The 21,401-nt window shown below is 27.8% G+C and overlaps 1 protein-coding gene across 1 annotated transcript; it reads right to left on the bottom strand.

Moving 5' to 3' along the window:
* Positions 1-2,091: 2,091 nt before the first annotated feature.
* On the bottom strand, positions 2,092-11,920 carry LOC107437291 (uncharacterized). The gene is made up of 2 exons (XM_016049230.4): positions 11,476-11,920; positions 2,092-6,517 (listed from the first exon to the last, which is right to left on the bottom strand). The coding sequence occupies exons 1-2, from the start codon at positions 11,649-11,651 to the stop codon at positions 4,702-4,704; spliced, it is 1,992 nt and encodes a 663-aa protein (XP_015904716.2). The 5' UTR covers positions 11,652-11,920; the 3' UTR covers positions 2,092-4,701.
* Between the last annotated feature and the right edge of the window lie 9,481 nt (positions 11,921-21,401).

Genomic DNA, 21,401 nt, shown 5'->3' with positions numbered 1-21,401 from the left:
AAATGAGGGGGTTAAGTGAAAGCGTTATATTATAATTTAATGGAAAAAGAATTAAGTTTTTAAAACTTCAAAAATTACGATTCCAGTCAACCAAATAAGCTGGAAGTGAAAATCAAGTTTGCCTTGGTTGGAATAAAATATGTTTTCCCTGGCAGAGTTAGATAAATATAGACACATGCATATACACATTTGCAGTTTTAAAAATTTTGCAGTTACTTTTTTAAAAACAACTATATTTTAATACAATTAAATAATTTCATTTGGTACTATTTTTACTTTTGTGCTGTTAATATTTATTTTCCTAGTATATAAATTTCATTTTTATGGGTACCTGAGGTACTTAAAAAAATTTTCAATTTTGAAGTCATTTTTGGAATGTGTGGATAAATAGCCTTCTTTTTTCCTAAATTTTCTTTATCTTTCTATGAATTCTATACTGTTGCAAGTTAAGAGGAAACCATTATCCTGATGGAGTGAGCCTGTTTGCATCCAAGTGCACGCCAACTGGATACTAAGCTCCTGGTGCCATCATCGCAAACTCATGAAACGTTGCATTGCCTTCTTTTTGCTTGCTTTCTTAAATCAAGTGAAATGATATCAAAAAATCATAACAAATATGCATCTTTCTGTGCATATTTAAAGAATATGAATGATGAATATTCAATATTACTCTCATTCCTTGCAGACCATTTTCTTCAGCGAAACAAAAATTCTTTATCTCGCTTTTGATTTGTTAAAGAAATTTCAGCATAAGATGTGCCATTTTAAGTGATCCAATCAAACCCAATGCTCTTGCAACGTTATATAGTTGTTTCTTATTCCAAAAACGATTGTTTTTATTTATCCAAATGTGTTGTCAAATCTAGGATTTCAGTAAGGCTACAAAACTCTCTTTTTTTGTAATTCTATGATATATATCATAAAAGATAGCACAAATTAAATTTCTGATCGATGAGTTCAATTTCTAAATCTTTTATATTGTTTTAAACGCACACTAAAATAATTTAATAACTAAATAAAAAGGAACTATGTGTAGCACAGATGATTACTAAAATCCTATATCGTAAAATCTTTTAGTTACTTGCAACGGAGTATTGGTAATAGCATAGTTGAGGATATGAAATAGTGAGCTTACAAAATAAAAAATGCATAGGGAAACAATATATGAATAAAATGTACTTAATGTAAATCCTCAGGGAGTTTTTTTAAAAATCCAACTTTTTGAATTTGTACAAATTATTTCGACTGTAACTGAATGTAGATACATATTTTTTAGTTTTCATGGGAAAAAAAGAAAACATTTTAAAATTACAATTTTCTAAACTAATTTTTTAAAAACATATTTTCACCAAAATTTAAGCTATGATATGATTAAAAATTGTCTTTCCAAAACAAATGGAATATTTTAAATTTAAAAAATATATTAAACCTTGAATGTACAACACATTACATGACACATATACAATATCAATGAATAACAACAAATCTATTTAATGCACAAAAATATAAATTGATAAACTCCTTTAATATATTTCTCTTTATGAATCGAAAAATAGGGTGTGAATAAATTTCTATATCACATGTATATGATATCAATATCATGTTTTTTTTCTGGCAAGAACCCTACTACAGAGCCAGTCTACTCTTTCGCACATCAGCTTTGCAATTTGTAGTTATGACAATATATATCGGATGAACATCAATAATGTACAACAGAAGATAAATTCCAATAACTCCTAAGCTCATCAATGGTGACAAATACAAGAATAGATAGTTCTTGCATGAACACTTGCATAGTATTTATTTATATATTAAGAAATGCTCTGTTACTTTGTATAATTTTTAAGGGAAAAAACAGAGAAAATGAAGGGAAATTGATTACTGGCTCTGTACTTGATCTTTTATGCATTTTTAAATAATAATTTAAATGAATAAAATATAAATTTATTGTGTTATGAACATTTTTCATTTACAAAATCACACAGTTTCTTTGTTTTTTTTATGATGGTAAAACAATTAAGTTTTATTAGAAAGAAATAGTGAAAAAAAAAAAAAACTTTTATAAGTGACAGGAAAAAATATTTTTTAAAGGCAGCCTACAAAAAACACATCGTTTTTACACAATCAATATTATCAAGTGTGAATCCAAGGCTAAATACCAAATATTCAGCAATTACACCAATTATAGAATGTTAGCTTAGAACTGATTTCATTATGTGATTCAAATGCGAGCAACAAAATAATCATTATTTATTAAGTATAAAAAAAATTGCTTAATCAAACTAGAATTTTTTTTAAAAATAACTGCTTAAAAAATATAATTTAAAAGACAATATGGTCTAAGACAAATTTTAACCTTTTTTCTATTTTAATACATTCAGCGGCATTTGTTTAGTAAATTAACTTTTAGTAGTAGAATATTAAATAAAGTATTACACGTATTTTCAGGAACCAACTAATTCCATAAAGTCAGCCAGACGAATAAAAAAAAATTTTTTTTTCAACATATTTTTCTGTAACTTATGTTTCAACCATTATAAGCAGGAGGATGAGGATTTATTAAGCAAAGAAATCAAAATTGATTGCTTTCAATTTGGCAGAAAATTGTATCAAATTATAGATTTTTAACACTATAACTAAGGCAATGTTTAAATTTATATACAATACAATGTTTGTATTAAAGGAAACAATATTAATTTACCAACTGCTTTAATGTTTATTTTATAGTTTGTATTATTTATTTATAGAAATTACAACTTAAAAGATTTATTTCCTTAAAATTATTGCTGAATTTGATCTTTTAATTTAATATGTTACTCCTTGACATTGAAAAGATACAGATTTTTAAACTAAGTTATACACTTTTAAGTTTGCAAATATGGCAATCTTAAATGGTGGAATTGCTAATTAGTAAAAAATTAGGAGCTTAGTAAACCTGTTGCTGTAACATGAATAAGTAAAAAGGAAAATTAGAGATTTTTTCACATGTAAATACACATTACTAATTGTGTAAGTTGAAATAATAATAAATAAAGATTTAAAGATAATAAACAAATTCTTTATAACAAATTGAAGCTAGTTAGAATTAATGCAAAAACATAAGTATATATTTATTTTTCTTAACAGATTTCGTTTTTCACTGACTGGATATATTTTAAAAGGAAGTATGTAATTTCTAAACTAAAGAATAAAATTTCAAAATATGATTATAGAACATTACATAACAGAATTAGCAGTTACATTAAAAGCCAATATGAACTGTGCTAAAAAGAAAATTAGTGCATTTTTTTGGAACACATGAGATTTAGCTAGCACAAGAAACAAGCATGATAGAGCAGAACTAAATAAACTCTCAAAATCAACAAAACAGAAAATCCAACCATTTATCAAATTGAAGAAAAAAATAGGAACATTTTTTTAATCTAGCACTGTTAATACAAATATTGGATATTAAAAAAAAAAATTATGACATAATTGTGAATATACGAGTGCAATCATTTTCAAGAATAAAATGAGTATAATTTATGTTTTTACACTATTATACAAAAGAAAATAGAAGTTCAATCAATGTAAATATTAAAAAATTAGTATGAAATTAAAAGAGAAAGCAATGCAATTAGCACAAACAAAATAATTTGGAGCAGTGATAGTTAATTATTTTATTTGTGCTTAGATTGCTTTCAGTTTCAATTACCTTAGGTCAATTCAGCAATTTACAAACGTCATATTTAAAGACTAACTCAGTTATGACATTAATACTCATTCTAATAAAAATTATATTAGAGCTGCTTAATTTTTTAAAACTGAATTAAATACTTTTTAAGTCTTCAAATATAACATTTCTAAATGGTGAAATTGCTAATATCTTTCATAATGCATGCAAGATTTCAAGAGTTACTAGTAAGGCTGAAGATCTCACATATGTGAGGTTGATTTTATTAGTCCACTCAATTTAATACAAGTAAAATAAACATTTTGAAGGACTTGGCAGTCAATGGCTTAAGTTTGAGATTATTAAATATACACATTTGGTATTTTAAGGAGAGTGAAATTTTAATTTAATTATTTATGACAATTACTTTTACATAAATTGAAAAAAGAATGTTAAACAATTTTTTTTTCTCAACAAATAATAAAAAAAAATTCCCAATTATTAAGTATGAAGGTAGTATGACATGAATTTTTTTGAAATTATATAGCAAGTGTAACAAGGGTTTTCTATACAATTAATAAAAAGTTAGTACAGCATATTTTCTAAATGTTTATTGCCTACTAAAAAGCGTGAAGAAAATGCTTATAAAACAAAACAAAGCAGACTTCATCCATTTAATCTCTATGGTGATTAAATAATTTAAGAGCAATTTAGTACTGAGAGTGTTAACATGTATATCAAAAAAAAAAGTTATAAATTAAATTACATATAAGTTTAAAACAATTACTTTCATAGAATTTTTTTAAAATTATTTAATAAAATTTTTGCCAAAATTGTTAGAAAGTGTGTGGTCCATAAAGGACAGAAAAATATTCACAATTAAAGAGCAACATAGAACAATATCTCTTGACAAGATTCGTGACTGCAATAAAATATAATTTTGAGTCAAGCAAATAATGATCCTATGGAGTAATGGTGAGAATTGCACTAAAGCTATTATTGGCATCAAAAATTGATGTAAATTACAAAAAACTAAACAAAAGCTTATGCTAAGAAGGCATAAGCCCTAATTCACTAATATCACTATGAGGTTTCTGAGCCTCTGAAATAGCTTGTTTTATAGCTTCCTTGTAAGGACCTCTCTTCTTTTTATTGAACCTAATTTTAAAATCGTCCAAAAATGGTGTTAATTGATTACAAGGCATAAAGGAGGATGTTGAAGAACCAAACCAAGTCACGTGCGCTTGCTGATTAACAGGTGCACCATTGTAACTTTGAGAAACAGTAAGAGCTAGCACTTTTCCAGGCCACCAAGGAAAACCATGAATTTTACCCCATACAATATCACCTACTGTCATTTCACGACCAATGTCTAGAATACACTTTTTAACACTTTGAGTTCTTATCCTCATTGTTAATGATTTAACTTTGTCATTGTCCCTGAGTGGTGATGAATGCTTCGGAAAATCTGGAACATCACCATAATCACTCCCAGAACCAGAACAAACACTATTATTGCTAGCACTGCTAACATCACTAGCAACTGAGTCTTCTTCAATAGAATATTTGGGACTACATCTCATATAAGCTTTGGCGTTCAGACGTTTTAAGCTAATTGATAGTTTTTTATAACATTTGCTTTTGACTTCATCAAACACACTGGTCTTGTTCAATTCGGCAGAAACAATGTCTCCTGGAAAAGAGGTTCTTAGACACCAGCCATCGTTTCCATTTGCATTGAAAACATTTCGCGTATCTGTATTTTCTAAATCACACTTTTCAGTTTCAGTCTCGCCATTTTTATGTTTCCGCTTTCGTTTCACTTTATGCTTATGGTGATGGTGTTTTTCTTTGTCAGCAGCATGAGTATCTCCATTTTCATTACTGGGGCTCAAGACTGCTGTTGTTGGAGAGTTCGCTGTAGTCACTGCCCGTTTCTGAGCTTCTTTCTTAGCTCGTTTAAGAGCTTTTTTAGCAGCTTTTGCACTAGAAAAGTTTTTGGTGCTGTAATCAGAATTTTCTTGCAAAGACCAATTGCTGTCTTCTTCCGTATCACTAGCATTTTTGATTCTGGCAGGAATTTTTAGAACAGATTCTTTGCCTTGAGGATTAGCAAAAGAAATTTTGATCACAGGACTGGTTTTAGCAAGACCTTGCTTAGATGTTGCATTATTGCCTCCAGTAGTAACAGAACCAGAATCAACTTCTTCACTTTTTACTAAATCGATTCGTTTAAGTTTTTCTGGTGGTGCAGCACAACAAGAAGGTTCAGTATTTTCTATGTCCGTAGATTTTCTTTTACGCAACACCATTTTTTCAGATCTATTTAATTTCAAGTCTCCTGTTTTTGATTCACTATCATGAACACAGTCATTTTTTGTATCACTAGATGACACTGTATTTATAGAGGCACTATCACATTTATCTGAAGAGTCAATTTTTGTACTTCTGGTAGATATTCTTTGATTTGAATTTACTACACTACCCGTATTAGCACCACTTTCGGAGTTATTGACAGCACCACCTTGTTGCAGTATTTTATTAGCAGAATTTCTAGTAACGACCCCTGGAAATTTCTTTTTATTGGGATCATTTTCAGCAACAACTTTTTGACACTGAGAACAGAGAACCTTACGAGGTCGAAGTCTTCTCATACGGACATTTTTATCTTTAGCATTTCGTGCAAATCGATAACCAAAGAAAAATGGAGTTGCACCAGGGGTAACTTGGTAGTAGGTGTGTCTTTGCTTTAGTGCATATAATTTATCCACTTTTTCTTCGGTAGTGTCTGCAGTAGTACTGGTAGGCCCATTTTCATCTTTAGGGACTTCTGGAGCAGGAGGTACTATTCCATACGGTGCATTTCTAAAAGAAAGTAAAAACATATATTTCTTCAACTTTAGTGAAATTAACATTTAAACAGTATTTTTTATTTAAGGTTCCAAATCAAATGTTCCATTGTATAGGAAAAGTGTTTCAGTAGATCTATCCTAAGTATTTGAAGTTCAAGGTTTTGATATCCAAAAAATTTTTGATCACCTAGAACATTAATTTATTACAAAGCTGGTGAAATTAAAAAATGATGTGTGGTACAACACCTTGCAAAGGCTTATGACACACTTCATGCATCAGAATACAGTTGTATATTTTAAGAACTCATTTTATGAAGAAAAAAAAAAGCATTTTTTTTTTTACGCATTAAATTAAGAAAACGTATATCGCAGATATATTATATAGAGTATAGAAGTTGTGGGCTTGTATCCAAAAATAGTTGCAGTGGTATTGTGGGAACTTATAATTTCTGTTAGCATTTATTGCAACAAGAATCATGACTTACTACTAAGTACTAAGATTCAAATAATTAAGTAAAATTAAGGTTCTTTTTTCTGTTAGCTGGTTACTAGAATATTTGACCCTCCTAAGATTTAATTTTAATTTGGAACAATTTTTGAGTGGGTTCTGATTATATCAACCGCAATCGACAAGTCACCATAACAATTGCTCAATTCGTTAACTTGCTATAAATTCTAGTATAATAATGGCTTGCCCAGTGGTGCCTCAGAATTTTTCCATGAGTTAGTATAAATATTTTTTTTCAGTTAGTTACTTACTCTTTTGCCACAGCAAGGTTCTTACAAAATATCAGAAACTATTATGATTCAAGATCCAATACGGATTTTTGCTCGTTACTCAGCTAATGCAATAGTACCAAAATTTTATATTTCTAATTATTGCTTTTAAAATGATAAAATTTTGAATAAACTGTATATAATAAATAAACTTCCACTTTAACATTTCTGTTACTATATATGTTTAAAAAAACAAAGTAAAAATTCTTTCAAGGCACTATTAACCTACAAGTGGCAACAAATGATATGACATGACTGTTGATAACAATAGATTTGGAATTTTCCACAAATTTCCCAAGAAAAAAAAATTTTTTTTTTACGTGAGCATTACACAGAAATTAAACTAAATCAAAAATCATGAAGTTAGATAGTTGATGCTGGGATTAGATTTGAAACTCTCTGTACTCCAAGGTCATTTTTCAGTTTTGTATGAATAAGATCGAAATTTGAAATGATTCTTTCAATTAAATGCTGAGCTACATAGACTAGAATGCATACATATTAAACTATTATAATAATAAGATAACATTTAACCAAGAAATTTATTCTAACAACTGCAATAAATAATAGTAATTTAATTAAGCCCTTGAAGTGATTGAAATTATTTACTCATTTAAACAAACATTTACATTTTTTGTAAATTATAATTAGTTCACTAGTTGGGTAATATATTAGAGTCGAGATTTATTGGAAATATTCATGTATACATATAAGCAGGATAGCAGAAAATTCTCAAAACCTAATATTCCCTATGAACAAATTTTCTTTTTGGTTCACAATTTCCCCGAAAATTTTAGTTTTTTTTAAAAGTACAATAACTTTTTCAAAAATATAGTTTAAATAAGAGAAAAATTCATTTGATTTTACATGATTCTTGAAATCAAATCATATTGAAATAGTACCTAATAATTTATCAAATTAAATTTAAGGTCCTAATTATAAACTTAAGTAATTCAAACTAATAATTACACAAATAGGCATGTTGAGAGTCAATAAAAAAAAATATAAGTTGAGATCAGAAAGTTATTGGCAAACCCTTTATTTTACTTCATCTGAAAAGTCTGCTTAAATTGCAACATGAAAGAATTAAAACCAATATTTAGATTGATAATAATTAATAACTCATAATAATTATCAGTACTAATATAAACCAAATACTAATTATAATGTGGGTCTTAAAGTATTAAGAATTAGAAAAACTATTTAATAGATTCACTAATTTTGGCTATATCTTTTCTATATGATAGATAAATAATATAAAAGATATTTATTATAGTATATAATGCAAGTATTGTGCATGATTTAGTATCGAATAAAATGTCTCCTGACAGAAATAAATGAAAAAAAGCTCAAAAATTATTATTAATTTAACAGTCCAAAGATCAAATGAAAATTACTTTGGAAAACCATCTTTTCTTGTAGCATCAAAAAATGGCTTGCTTCAAACAATATTCAATGATTTTGAAAAATCACCCACTTTTAGCCTAGACATTTATATATAAAATATAAAAGCTAAAAAAGTATCAGAAAAAATCCAGTTTAAAGACATTCTCAGAGTATCATATTGCAATAATTTTGATGTATGAATTTTGTTTAAAACAATGGGTTGGTTTTAGCAAATTTTTTTTTTTATAAATTAGTAAAAAAAAAAAAAGAAAATCCTTAAGTGGAAAAGAAATTAAAAAGAAAATTTCTAAAAAATGGGCAGATGAATTAAAAAATATATGCACCTTATTTCAAAATTACAACAATCATCACCTTCATCTTATGCTATATTAGTAACAAATTACATTTTCTCAATAACAGTATAAGTAACTTCTTTAGGATAATTTAAGTTTATTTCTTATTGTTTTATTCATTTTTTTTATAACTATTATTAATTAGTCATAATGATATGCTTTTTTCTCTAGTAATTTTCATTTTTAGACTTACTTGAATTTAATATTTTTATTTATTTATTTCATCAATTATCCTAACATTACTTTCAAATATAATATAAATGTGTCTTGCATTTTTAAGATTAGCTAATATTACTCCCAATATTATATTGAGATATTTTTAGCCTCCCTCCAGCACATTAAATGATCATTCAAATTAAATGTGATTTTATCAAAGAGTTTTATGTAAATTTTAAACCTATACTCAAAATAATTAAATTTATTACTATTTTTTTTAAAAATAATTTACACTAGTACTAAAAAGATTTTTTCATTTATTTACTCAAATTTATATTAAAAAATTATCATTGAATTCAATTATAATTTTAAAACTTTTAATTTTTTCTAAACTTCTATCAAGAGGAAAAGTTATTTAAGTAACAATTTGATTTATGTTAAATAAAATGCAAAACTTAAAAAAAAAAATTAATAAATAAATATTCAAGCAATACGTATTGATTAGTACTTATATACTATCATAATTATTTTCTTCATTATTCAACAATATTTATAAAAAAATAATTGAACTAGTTATAAAATATTTAATTGAACTACTAAATTTACAAATTTCAACTCAAAACAAAAACAATTATTTTAAGTTCTTAACTGTAGGTAAAATCTAATTTAATTTAATATGGAACCTCAATTTTTTAACAATGACTTTCTAAACATTTTAATGATGTGTTTGCATACACTTCTCCTAACCTTAACAAAATCCAAAGCAGTAGTGAAAAGTGAATATAATAACTATTTTACATGTATTTGTTATAAGCAATATATTGCTAAAGAACATTAAAAAAAATCTTTTAGAACAAAATAAGCAAGCTTTATTTTTTGATATACCATTTGTGAAACACTAATTATCACATTTTCACACATGTGGCTAAAACTAAACTAGGGGTTAATTAATAGTATATAATCATTAAAATATACTATTGAAAAGTAATCTAGAAAGATTTCCAATGTTAAGGAATAATTCAGAAATTAATGATTCTTAGAAATTTTATATTGGCTACTATTTACATGATATATTTTTAAAAAAAATACTTTTATGAGAATGCAAAACAAAACTTGAATACAATAATAGCTGGTGTAAAGTAGATGATAAGAGTATGAAATTAAAGAAATAAATATGTAAACAAATGATGTATAGATACAAAGAATCTAGGTAAACAATGTATTTTAGAAATTGTTAAAATGGAGAACCAAAACATTATAAATTTAATAAGATGAATATAGAATAATTTATGGTTACTAATATACTTAGAAAAGCTATAAAAAATATCTAATTAAAGAAATTAACAAGAATAAATTACAAGAAGCTTTCCATTCTATTAATTTATTTTGGGTACTATTATAGGTACTTACAATGCAAGTTCACTTGTAAGTAATTTTTAGGCACTTTTTAATAGCTAATTAAATTGGTCCTAACATAAATAAAAGTTTAAATAACGTTAAAAGAAAAAAATATATAAATTATAGCTCTTTAAAATAAGAATATGCTTGACAATGACGCAAATGTAAAGAAGCGTCATTGTGAAGAAGTATTTACATGTACATAAATATAACGCATAAATTTATTGAAACAAAATAAAAATCAATCACTTTCATAAAGAATCATGCAGGATAAATAGTTTCATTAAAAATATGTTACAAATAGAATCGGCAACATTGAACAAAATAATTTCAAGGGCGTTGCACAATGATATTATTATCAAAATTTAACTAGTAATATAAACAATAACTTAAACAAAATTGATAAATAAAACATTTTAATCATTATATTACGTAAAATAAGTTCTAAAGAATTAAAAAACTTGATATTGGCTAACTTAGAACACTAAGAAGAATCCATTAGCATATGGAAATTCCATAACTGAAACAGATATTTTTATTTTAAAAAATATGTATGATATTTCTAAGTAATTTGAAAGAATATACAGATAGACTTTATAAAAATACATATATTTCCAAAACCATTAGGCAGAAATAAGCTTTTATTTACACTAAAAAATAAAATTTTTCTGTTCATATGATCATGATTTTCACAACTGATACAAAACTTCTAATTTCTTAAATATTGAAAAAAATAGCAAGTATTATATATCAATAGGTTCGTAAAAATGTATATTTTTTAGATATACTATTTAATTTTTATTTTATTCCATCAAATTTGAGAAAAAGAGAGCAACAGCTTGCACACCTTTGTGTGTTCTTGTGTTAATGAAATTATTTGAATTAACTTATTTTTACTTACTTTTTCGTGATGTCCAGCAATGCTCCTTGGTATATTTTGGTCCCTACATTAAATGACACGACTAAAACATCAATAAGAGCATCTTCCACTAATACTAAAATTTTTGTCCCCTTCAATTTTGTGACATCAGAGTCCGTATCGGTCGCCATTTCTGATATGCTAGGCTTACCCTCCATGGCTTTGGAAGGCAAACGGAGACGAAGAGGCTAACTGCGCTTGCGCAAAAGCAAATCTTCTTAAAGCTTTTTCTAAGCTTTATAAACATGTAAAACTTTTAATATTATCTTCCAATTCTTTTACAAAATGTTTCTATAAACATTAAGCTTTATGAATTTTAAGTTCATAAAGCATAATACATATTTTATCTTTACAAATTAAACGAAAATACCAATCATCCCCCCAAAGGGCCACGTTCCCAATCTACGATTCGTTACGGGAGACAAGTGAATATTTTTAACCCACTATAGTTGGGGCAAGGCCTAAGTGATTTCTTAGTAATTTTATGTCTATCTATTTTAATTATGTACTTGTGTTTCACATTTAAAATTAATTTAGAACAATTTTATTGGGTAGGAAGAATCATTTTTATGTTTTTTGAATTACAATTAAGTGATTTTTATAAAAGAATGAACTTCCAACTACATGATACCATAACCTTATTTCGCGTGGTAAAACAATGAGAAATCTTTATATTTGTTAGACGCCATTTTGAGTGATCTTTCGAGCTGTAAATAAGTAGAAGGCCTACTAAATAACTATTTTTTAGCTACACATGATAATTATTTTTGCTTGACATTCAATCATTTATTTCCCTGATTATTTAGTAGTTATTTCGGCCGACAATACAGACTGAAAAATACATTATGATACTATATAATGAAACTAAATTATAGTAAAAATATATAAAGATACATAACAAATATTTTATTCACAGCAATTTAAGCTAAAAAATAATAGTATTCATTCGTCCATATACATAATAGTTTATATATTTTATTCATATTATTTTATTGCTAAAAAGCTAGGAATTAAAAGTTCAGAACAATAAATATAAACAAATGAATTTCCTCTACTTATAAGTGCGTGTTAAAAATAAAAATCTTTCTTTTACGGTATAATGTAAGGAATATCTTAACTAGACAAACAAACACACATTAATCCTTCATATAAATAAATTAATATGAGAATGATTGATTAATTTATTTGGACTAACTGTTTACAAGGAAAGAATTCCACGACATCTCAATGAAATATAAAATTTACACATTAAAAGTTTTGATCTTTATATTAACTTGAAATGTTTTGATAATAATGAATGAGTGCATCTTTTATTATTGGATATTTTTCAGATAAATAACAATAATAGTAAGAATAAAGTAAACCAAATTCACTTTGTAATTGATTGATTGAGTATTTTATTTGAAATCGAGATAATGACAATTATGGATGGTTAAAGGAAATTTCATTTGTTGCTTAAAGTCACTATATAAATGTTAAAAAAATATTTAACATCAGCCACTGGTAAAAAAAGAAGGTTTAATTAATTTTAACTATGCAATTTTGTTAAAATTTAAGCTTTTACCCATACGAATGGGAAGAATCATTTTTATATTTCAGATAAACTTTTGCTACGACAACGACTTTAATAAACTTTCTATCTTTGCGAAGTTAAGTTTATTTATGCAACTGCAATTTAGTTAAAATTGCGTTTAATGTAACTAACCAATAATTTTATTTTTGCTTTTATTATTCACTTTTTTTATTAGATGCAAAGTATTCCGTAATAGTCGCCTTTATTTCATATTTTTGGAATTCTTGTCAAAAATGAAGCCAAAATAAATAAATAAAAGCATTAGAGTTCACAAATTAATATTTATTCGAGGAAAAAAAAGAAAATCTCATTTAAATTATCTAATGTTATCTAATCTTAACGAATCACTCGAGAGGAACACGTGAGAGAAAAATCAAAACCTGTTTGATTGCTGGAAGAGACAAGAGATTAGAATGGTGATTATTAGAGATACTTCGTCTGACAATCAAACTGGTTTTGATGTTTTTCATGTCGTTTTCCTCGTTAGCGATTCGACATATTTTAATGGTGTTTTGTTTTTTACTAATTTACATATTAATCTGGGTCCCTTTATGTTTATTTTTTTTTACGTATTTTTTTTACAAGAAATTTATAAATAAATATTAAGGTAGTCATTTTGGGACAATCTGTATATGTGCTAATTTTATAGCAAAGGTTTGTATTCTTTGTTCTCCACACTGTGTCCAAAATTATGACTGGTGTTTTGCGTCGGAATTACATATTATTACATTGATTAAATTAAAAATATGAAGAATTCCTTTTTTGTATCATAGAATATTTTTTCTCGGGAATTACTACAATAATTACAATGCAATTATGCAATCGTTCTTCTTAATTTAATATTTAGCAACTCATTTAGCATCCTTATTAAAAAAATAAGTCGGAATACAATAATTGCCAAAAATATGATTATGTAATGTATGAACGACCCCTAGGGTAAACTAACCAGTGAAGGAACACTTAAGCTTCGCTTGCCTTTTAAAAAATCATATTAATTTCAAAACTTGTAATTTTAGTTAAATGACAGTGTCAACATATTTGTTACTAATTGCAAATTATGTAAAAAAATTGTAGAGAACTTACATAATATTGTTTTAAAGTTTTGGAAGTTCAAATAACAAGTAGTAAGAAGACCAAGTGAAGGAACAGCTCTTACCAGTGAATGAACACCCAGTAAAGGAACACTTAATTTTTGTTATTTTTTAATGCTCTTTATGAATTTATAAGCCATACAAATATTTAAAAACAAGCCTATTCTTGAAATTATAACATATAAATACTTGGAAAATGTTAACTTTTTTTTGTAATCATGAATTGAAAATTAAAGTGTCAACATATTAACACATACTGTTCATTCACTGGGAAATCTATGCCCAGTAAAGGAACATGCCTGTTCCCTCACTGGTTAGAAGTTGTTTTTCGTATTTTTAACATACTTTTGATACGGAACATCACTAAAGGTACAAGAAAATTAAAGTTTATTTTTAATTTTCATTAACTTAGAAAAAAACCCAGTAACGGAACACTTTTTCCTTCACTGGCTTTTCATCGTTTGGTGATCCAGTGAATAAACACCTCCTTATCTCAGTACCTCATTATGCTATGCTACTTAAAAAAAAAAAAAAAAAAAAAAAAAAAAAAAAAAAAAAAAAAACGTAACTTCGATAACTATATTTTGAATTCTCTTTTTCACAGTGAGAAAAATAAAACTATTACATGCAATTAATTCCACTTCAAACATATAAATACAAACACTCACCTTATATTTTTTTCAAAGAAACAAGGTGTTGCAGAGATAATAACAAATTCAAAAATTTTTCCAGAGAAGTCTATTTGACCAGGTAATCCAAAACATTGCTAGATTACTTCCTATTGTTTGGCGGTAAGCTATTGTTACCAATCAATCTAAAGAAAAACTTTCAAATTCTTATTTTTAATCTATATATATGAAATGTTCCTTCACTGGGTAGCGTTCCTTCACTGGTTGGTTTACCCTATATATCTGATTGATTACTGTAACAATTTATACTCATAAAAAAAAAGTATATATTTTTTTAAAAAGTTATATTTTAAATGATATTTACTTTTTTTTATCATGCTAACAATTTACTTTTTAATTTTTATTATATTACTCAAATTTTAGTTCAGTAAAAATAGTTCATTTTGAAAGCTGTAATTTTCTTCTGTTGTAATTCAAGCATTTTTCTTCCTTTTTTTCCACTCTAAAATAAATATTAAAAATACATATATATATTCCTCTTTGAATACCTTCTCGAAGTTTTAAAAAGCGTAATAAGGAAAACAATGTCATGTAACTCAAATGGCCAATGGAAGAATTGGAAAAGAAATTCGTAGTTTTAATTTTCCTTTCGCAACGAACTGAATTTCGGTGTTACTCTTGTGTTATACTTACGAAATACTTATACTTACTTATGAAAAACTCAAATCGAAATGTTAAGTTGATATCTATTATGCATATATATTATGTATAGCTATTATGTATATCTATTATTAACGAGCCACATGTAATCAAATCAAATACAGAGTGCGTAACTAAATTTTTCAACAAAAAATAAGCACCTTTTAAGCCCTTTTCAAGCACTTAAAAATATTTTCCAGCACTTATAAAAAATATAATTAGCCAGGGTAGGGCCAATTTTTGACAATTGACGGTTTAATCGTCACGTCAAAAAAAAAAAAAATGTCTGTATAGTTTTTGACAATTGTTAAATATCATGAAATTTTGAATTATAAAACGAATGGCGTTTTCATACGCTGCGGACCGACGGTACGCCGAAATAGATTGGGGTTGAATTAATTGCGAAAACGTCGAACAGAACAATACGAACAGTGTCTTTTTGCATAATACATGGCAAAATCAACAGGGTAAAGGAAAAATTAAGCACTTTTTACAAACACCCAATGAAAGAAGCACCTTTAAGAGCTTTTAAAAAACGAAAATCGAAAATACGCACCTTTAGCGCATTTTAAGAACTCTTACGCACCCTGAAATAGGAATATATTATTTGTATTACTTTTTTGTTCATCATATACAGTTGAAAGGGATATTTTTAAAAGTTTTCACTAAATTACATTACGTGGCCCGGAAAAAAATATTTGATGCAAAATAACTTAACTAAAACTTATTTTACAGGCTAAGCTTTCTGTTCGATCGTTCTATCAGAGTTCACTTTGTTCGCTTATTTCGTCTGTCCTTAAATTTGAATAACCTAAATATGCTTAAAATTTCATTACAAAATTACGGTTACTGTGGTTAACTGTATGAAGCTAAACATGTTGGGTGGCTGAAGAAAATTAAAGTGCTTTCCGGGTTGCTATTTTCGATGAATTTTCGCACCAAAAATTGATAGTTTACGTTACAAATTTCAAGGTCGTATTGATATATTGCATGCTTATTCATTCTGACTTTTTAAACATTGAGATGCACAAATAAAGAGTAGAAAATAAAATAATTTCAGATAGATATAATTCAATATTGAAACAAATAAATAGTCAAAATGAGCTATATTGCTTAAAATATAACAATTCATTGATTTATTTATTGATTGTTTCGAATAATTTTTAGTTCAATTTAAGTCTCGCGATCTCAATAAATAAAGATGTCCAAGCCAGAAGCTGAACTATATCACTGAACGGAATAAATCAATCAATTTTCATAATTTTGTAGCCGTGTATGCCAAATAGTTGTTCACACTATTCCTACTGATCGTATTCCCATTCCAATAGAAACGTATTCCTATTGGTCAATCATGAATTCATTGATGGATTGCTAGTTGACCAGTAAGTGAAGTGATATCAGCTTAGACATTTCTATATATAAAACTAGGAAATGTCTTTTAAATATCCTACAAATTAAGCTTTTAGATTTTATTGACTTCTCATTATAGGTCAATATAGATCCGATCAATCGGTTAGTGGAAATACGCTGAGATCTCCACAATATCTAGCATCTTTTAAACATTGATATTAGTTTAAAACATAAATTCAAATATATTTATTATTATTTATATTCAAATGTTCAGTTCCACTAAGGTTTATAATAACAATAAGATGTCTGTAACAACAGTTTTGATATCAGAGTAATTCCTTGGAGTTATGAACACTGAAACAAGAGCAGAAATATTCTTTTTCATACTTTTGGTGTAAAGTAGTTACCACCATTTTTCTGGTGCTCAGTTGCACTGAAATTTATTATGACAACAAGATGTCAGTATGAAAAGAGTCAGGATATCAGAGTCGGTAAAAGTATTTTTGCGATACAATTTAAAATAAGATTAGTTTAGTTGAGGAAGCATGCGCTCACTAATTCTTAAAGCAAAATGAATTTGTAAATCAAACATACGCATGCACACAGAGAGAATATTAAGACGAATTCGAATTATGCTTATTAGATTAGAAGCAGATAGAAATTATATTATAAAATCATTTAATATAATTGATAAAAATTTGAGACGTAAATACAATTTTTCTTACAACACAACTAAAAATCCGTTTTTTAACGGCGAACTTTAGATTCAGTTGATGTATAGTAGCAAGTAGCGTGCAGAAAACAACAATGCCATTTTGTACTTGATTGTACAGTGCGGCTTTGAGGAGAACTCCTCCAGACTGAAAGTCTGGGGCTGTCTGCTGCTATAGTAACAAGCGAGAGCACATTTCTAATGGGGGTAAAATAGAGGAAAGAAGGTGTCGATTGGTTTACTCACGACGACCTACTTTAAGATTAAAAGAAAACTATTCACCCCACACCCCTATTCGAAGTGACCTTTCCTCGTAACCATAGTACCCGCCACGACGCGAGACGGGTGTCTGGAGGAGTTCTCCTGAAAGCCGCACTATAATTAATCTTTAAATGATATCCTAATACCCTCAGTTTTAGACGGATCATGGGTTAGATTTCCCTTGCCGTCAGACAAACCATGGGAGGTTTTGTGGTTTTCCTCTCCGTGTAACGCAAATGCGGGTTAGTTCCATTAAAAAGTCTTCCACGAAGGCAAATTTCTCCCAATACTTCCCTTGTCTTCTGGATTGGGTTCTAAATTACAAGGCTACGGAGTTGAACATTAGTAGTCGTAAACCCAAAAAATTGGGTCGGCTGTTCAACGACGGTTATAAAATAAAATAAGATATTCCAATTACTCTTAAATTGGTGTTTTTTAAAGTGAAAATAATTTCTGAATGGTGAGAATGTGTGTAAATTTGGAGCAAAGCATTCTCTATTATTCGTGTTAAGATTTAACTTAACAAACTTTAAAGTATATATACGAATGTATCATTTGATGTAAACTTGAAATTATGTATTCCTTCACACATTGTCTGGGTTGTTGAATTCCAAAGTAGGAGAGTTACCACTCCTCAGTTTTTACAGTGAATCTTTTAAAGAAAACGAGGTTTTTAAATAAAAATATGGTTTGTAAACATATCTCTGTAGTTTCTAGACGTTTTAAAGCTGATTTTCACAAATTGACTCAAGTATTTCTTAACATATTCTTTCTGTAAGCTCTTCACTAGCATTTCGTTTTTCCTTTTTAGTATTATAATGAGTTTTGTACAATTTTAACTCGAAACTCCTTATTCTATTCAATCTTTTTTAAGCAATATATCAAATTATTATTATTTTAGTTTTGGACTATTATAGTGCTTGCATACATATCTTGTTGAGCTCTGATTTTCACAAATTCTTGTAGATCTCGAGTCTTCAAAATTGAGAAAGCATAGCAAGCAGAAGGACTTTATCGTATAAGCATAGCCGTGTAACTTGCCCTTGATCTCATGTTATTATTGGGATTATTAAGAGTTGATTTGATACTTTTTTTGATGCCATCGTATATAGCAGTTGTTTCCAACTTACTAGTGTGCAATTATAACAATTGAGACTCGCAATGTAATCAGGTCCATACACAGCAAATTTATTTATCATTATTACTTTTGGGGGGGGGGGGTGCTACCATCTTGATCAGAAATGGCTAACTTCCATCAAGTTATGAAAAAAAGTAAGCATTGAGTTGCAAGGCAAGTAAGATGTGTGTTTGTGTGTATTTTAACAGACGGTGCGAGTCCGTGCGGGAACTGCAACACAAATAAATAATGTGTATTTTGACATTTTTTATTGCATATTAATAAGTTCTTGAGAAGAGTAATTTTTGATAGAATTGTTTTAAAATGTGTGTGCAATCGTAAAAAAGAAAACTGACTACAAAATGGGTAATGCACAGAGCTCAAAAAAATTAAGCGAATTACCCTGAATAACTATTGATCTAATGATCAATAGATCAAAGATTTTCACGTACTAGGACTCAATTTTAATAGTTCGATGTGGTGACCTCAAATATGCTAATTAGTTAGTGCAGACGATATTTTAAGTTAGTAAATTAGACACAATATTGTACTTTCTCTGTATAAACAGACCTTTTTTTTTGGATTATGATTGCTAATCTCCTAAATATAGGGGTAGCAGGAAATATGGTCTCCATTGTGCATTTTCCAACCTGAGAAATATGTTGAAGAAACTTTTTTTTCCCTCACAATTATAAGTCCGTTTATTCAAAGACCAATAAAAAAAAATTCGAATGTAAAAAATATTTGCATAAATATTCCAATGCAATTTCCATGCAAAATATCATTTTTAATAATTATTTTTATATTTTTTATTATTTTATTCATTGATGGTCGAAAAAAAATTGAATTGTAAGGTATAAATTTTTTTTCTTCTTTTTAAAGAATGCAACTTTATAGAACGAATGCAAAATTTGAGCGAAATAGGTCTAATAGTATCTGAGAAATCGAATTTTAAATATTTAACTTTTCAAAGTTCTATTTTTCAGGAAATATTGAACTGGTTTCGTTCAAATTTTGCATTTTGCCATGTAAAGTTATATGCCTTAAAATGTTGTAAAAAAATTTATTTCTTTTAAATAAATTTTTTTTATTATCTTTAAATAAAACGGAAAAATAATAAATGACTTTATAAATATTTGTAAAGATTTTTTAATTCAGTTATAAGTTCTCGAGATATGGCGAAATACGCAAAAAGTTAAGCATTAAGGAATTTAAACTTTCGACCGCTATCTTTGACCAAACTATTGAAATTGTATTTCCCCGATTGAGGCCACATTCTATATTTTGAGGTCAGAAATCATAATCCGTAGAGAAAAAAAAAAGTTATGTTCATTCAGCGAAAATATGTTTTTGTGTCTAATTTCGTAACTTAAAATACCCCTGCACTAACTAATTAGCATATTTCAGATGATCCCCTCAAATCAGTAAGATTGAGTCCCCAGTATGTGAAAATCCAATCATTAGATCAAAAGTTATTTAGGATTATTCTTTTTTTTCTTTGCATTGTGTACATAAAAGCTAACATATGGTTCAATAGAGAATTGAAGACTGTCTCTCCATGTAACACAAATGCAGGTTAGTTCCATCAAAAAGTCCTTCACGAAGGCAAATTTTTCCAATACTTGATGAAGGAGTTCCCTTGTCTTCTGGATTGGGTTCTTAATTATAAGGCTACGGAGTTGAACATAAGTAGTCGTAAACCCAAAACATTGGGTCATCTGTTATAAAATGTCATCTGTTATCTGATCAACGAAGGTTATAAAATAAAATATACTTTATTGTTGTATTGGACTATTGGCGACCCCAACCGATTATTGGCGACGATCTGGGAAACATCCCTGAGGATGGCTGATCGGAAGATATGCCATTACAATTTTGATCCTCTGCTGAGGGATTAGCTCATCCGTTTCGGTAGTACTACGACCTGCACGAGGGAAATTGAGCACTTTAAGGCGGATCTATACCGCATACCCTCGGCCCCATCGCAGGCTAATCAAAGTGGTTACCCACCCTTTCAATGACCTCTGATCTAGTAAGAACTTTGTCTTTACGATCTGTGGGACAAGGATACATGAAGTTAGTATTTAATATACATAAAAATTTATAAATCGTTTAGCTTGTATCAGAAATTTATTTGCACTTTTTAGCTCAGCATTGTTATTATAGTAGTTTTGTTGTTAAAATTTTTCGTCTGTTTTTTTGAAAAGTTTCTAACGATGACAAAAAAATGTTGTAATACCCACTTAACGATTTTAAAGCAGGACGGCGTAATGATTTTCGGAAGAAGTAGACACATTTGTGCCCTAGCTGCTTTCCTAAATATCACTTCCTAATTAAAGGTTGATTCATTCTGAAACATAAACACGCCGTTAAGTAAAGAGTATTATTTGAAAAGCTTAAACTAATTAAATTTTCGTTTATTTTTCTTTCTCTTTTATAAAGAAGCCCTGAATACAATTTTAAGTTAATATTTTGC

This window comes from Parasteatoda tepidariorum, chromosome 2, assembly GCF_982258835.1.
Source record: "Parasteatoda tepidariorum strain Cologne lab strain chromosome 2, Ptep-v5.0, whole genome shotgun sequence".
Lineage (NCBI taxonomy): Eukaryota > Metazoa > Arthropoda > Arachnida > Araneae > Theridiidae > Parasteatoda > Parasteatoda tepidariorum.
This window is presented reverse-complemented; position numbering and strand designations above follow the sequence as displayed.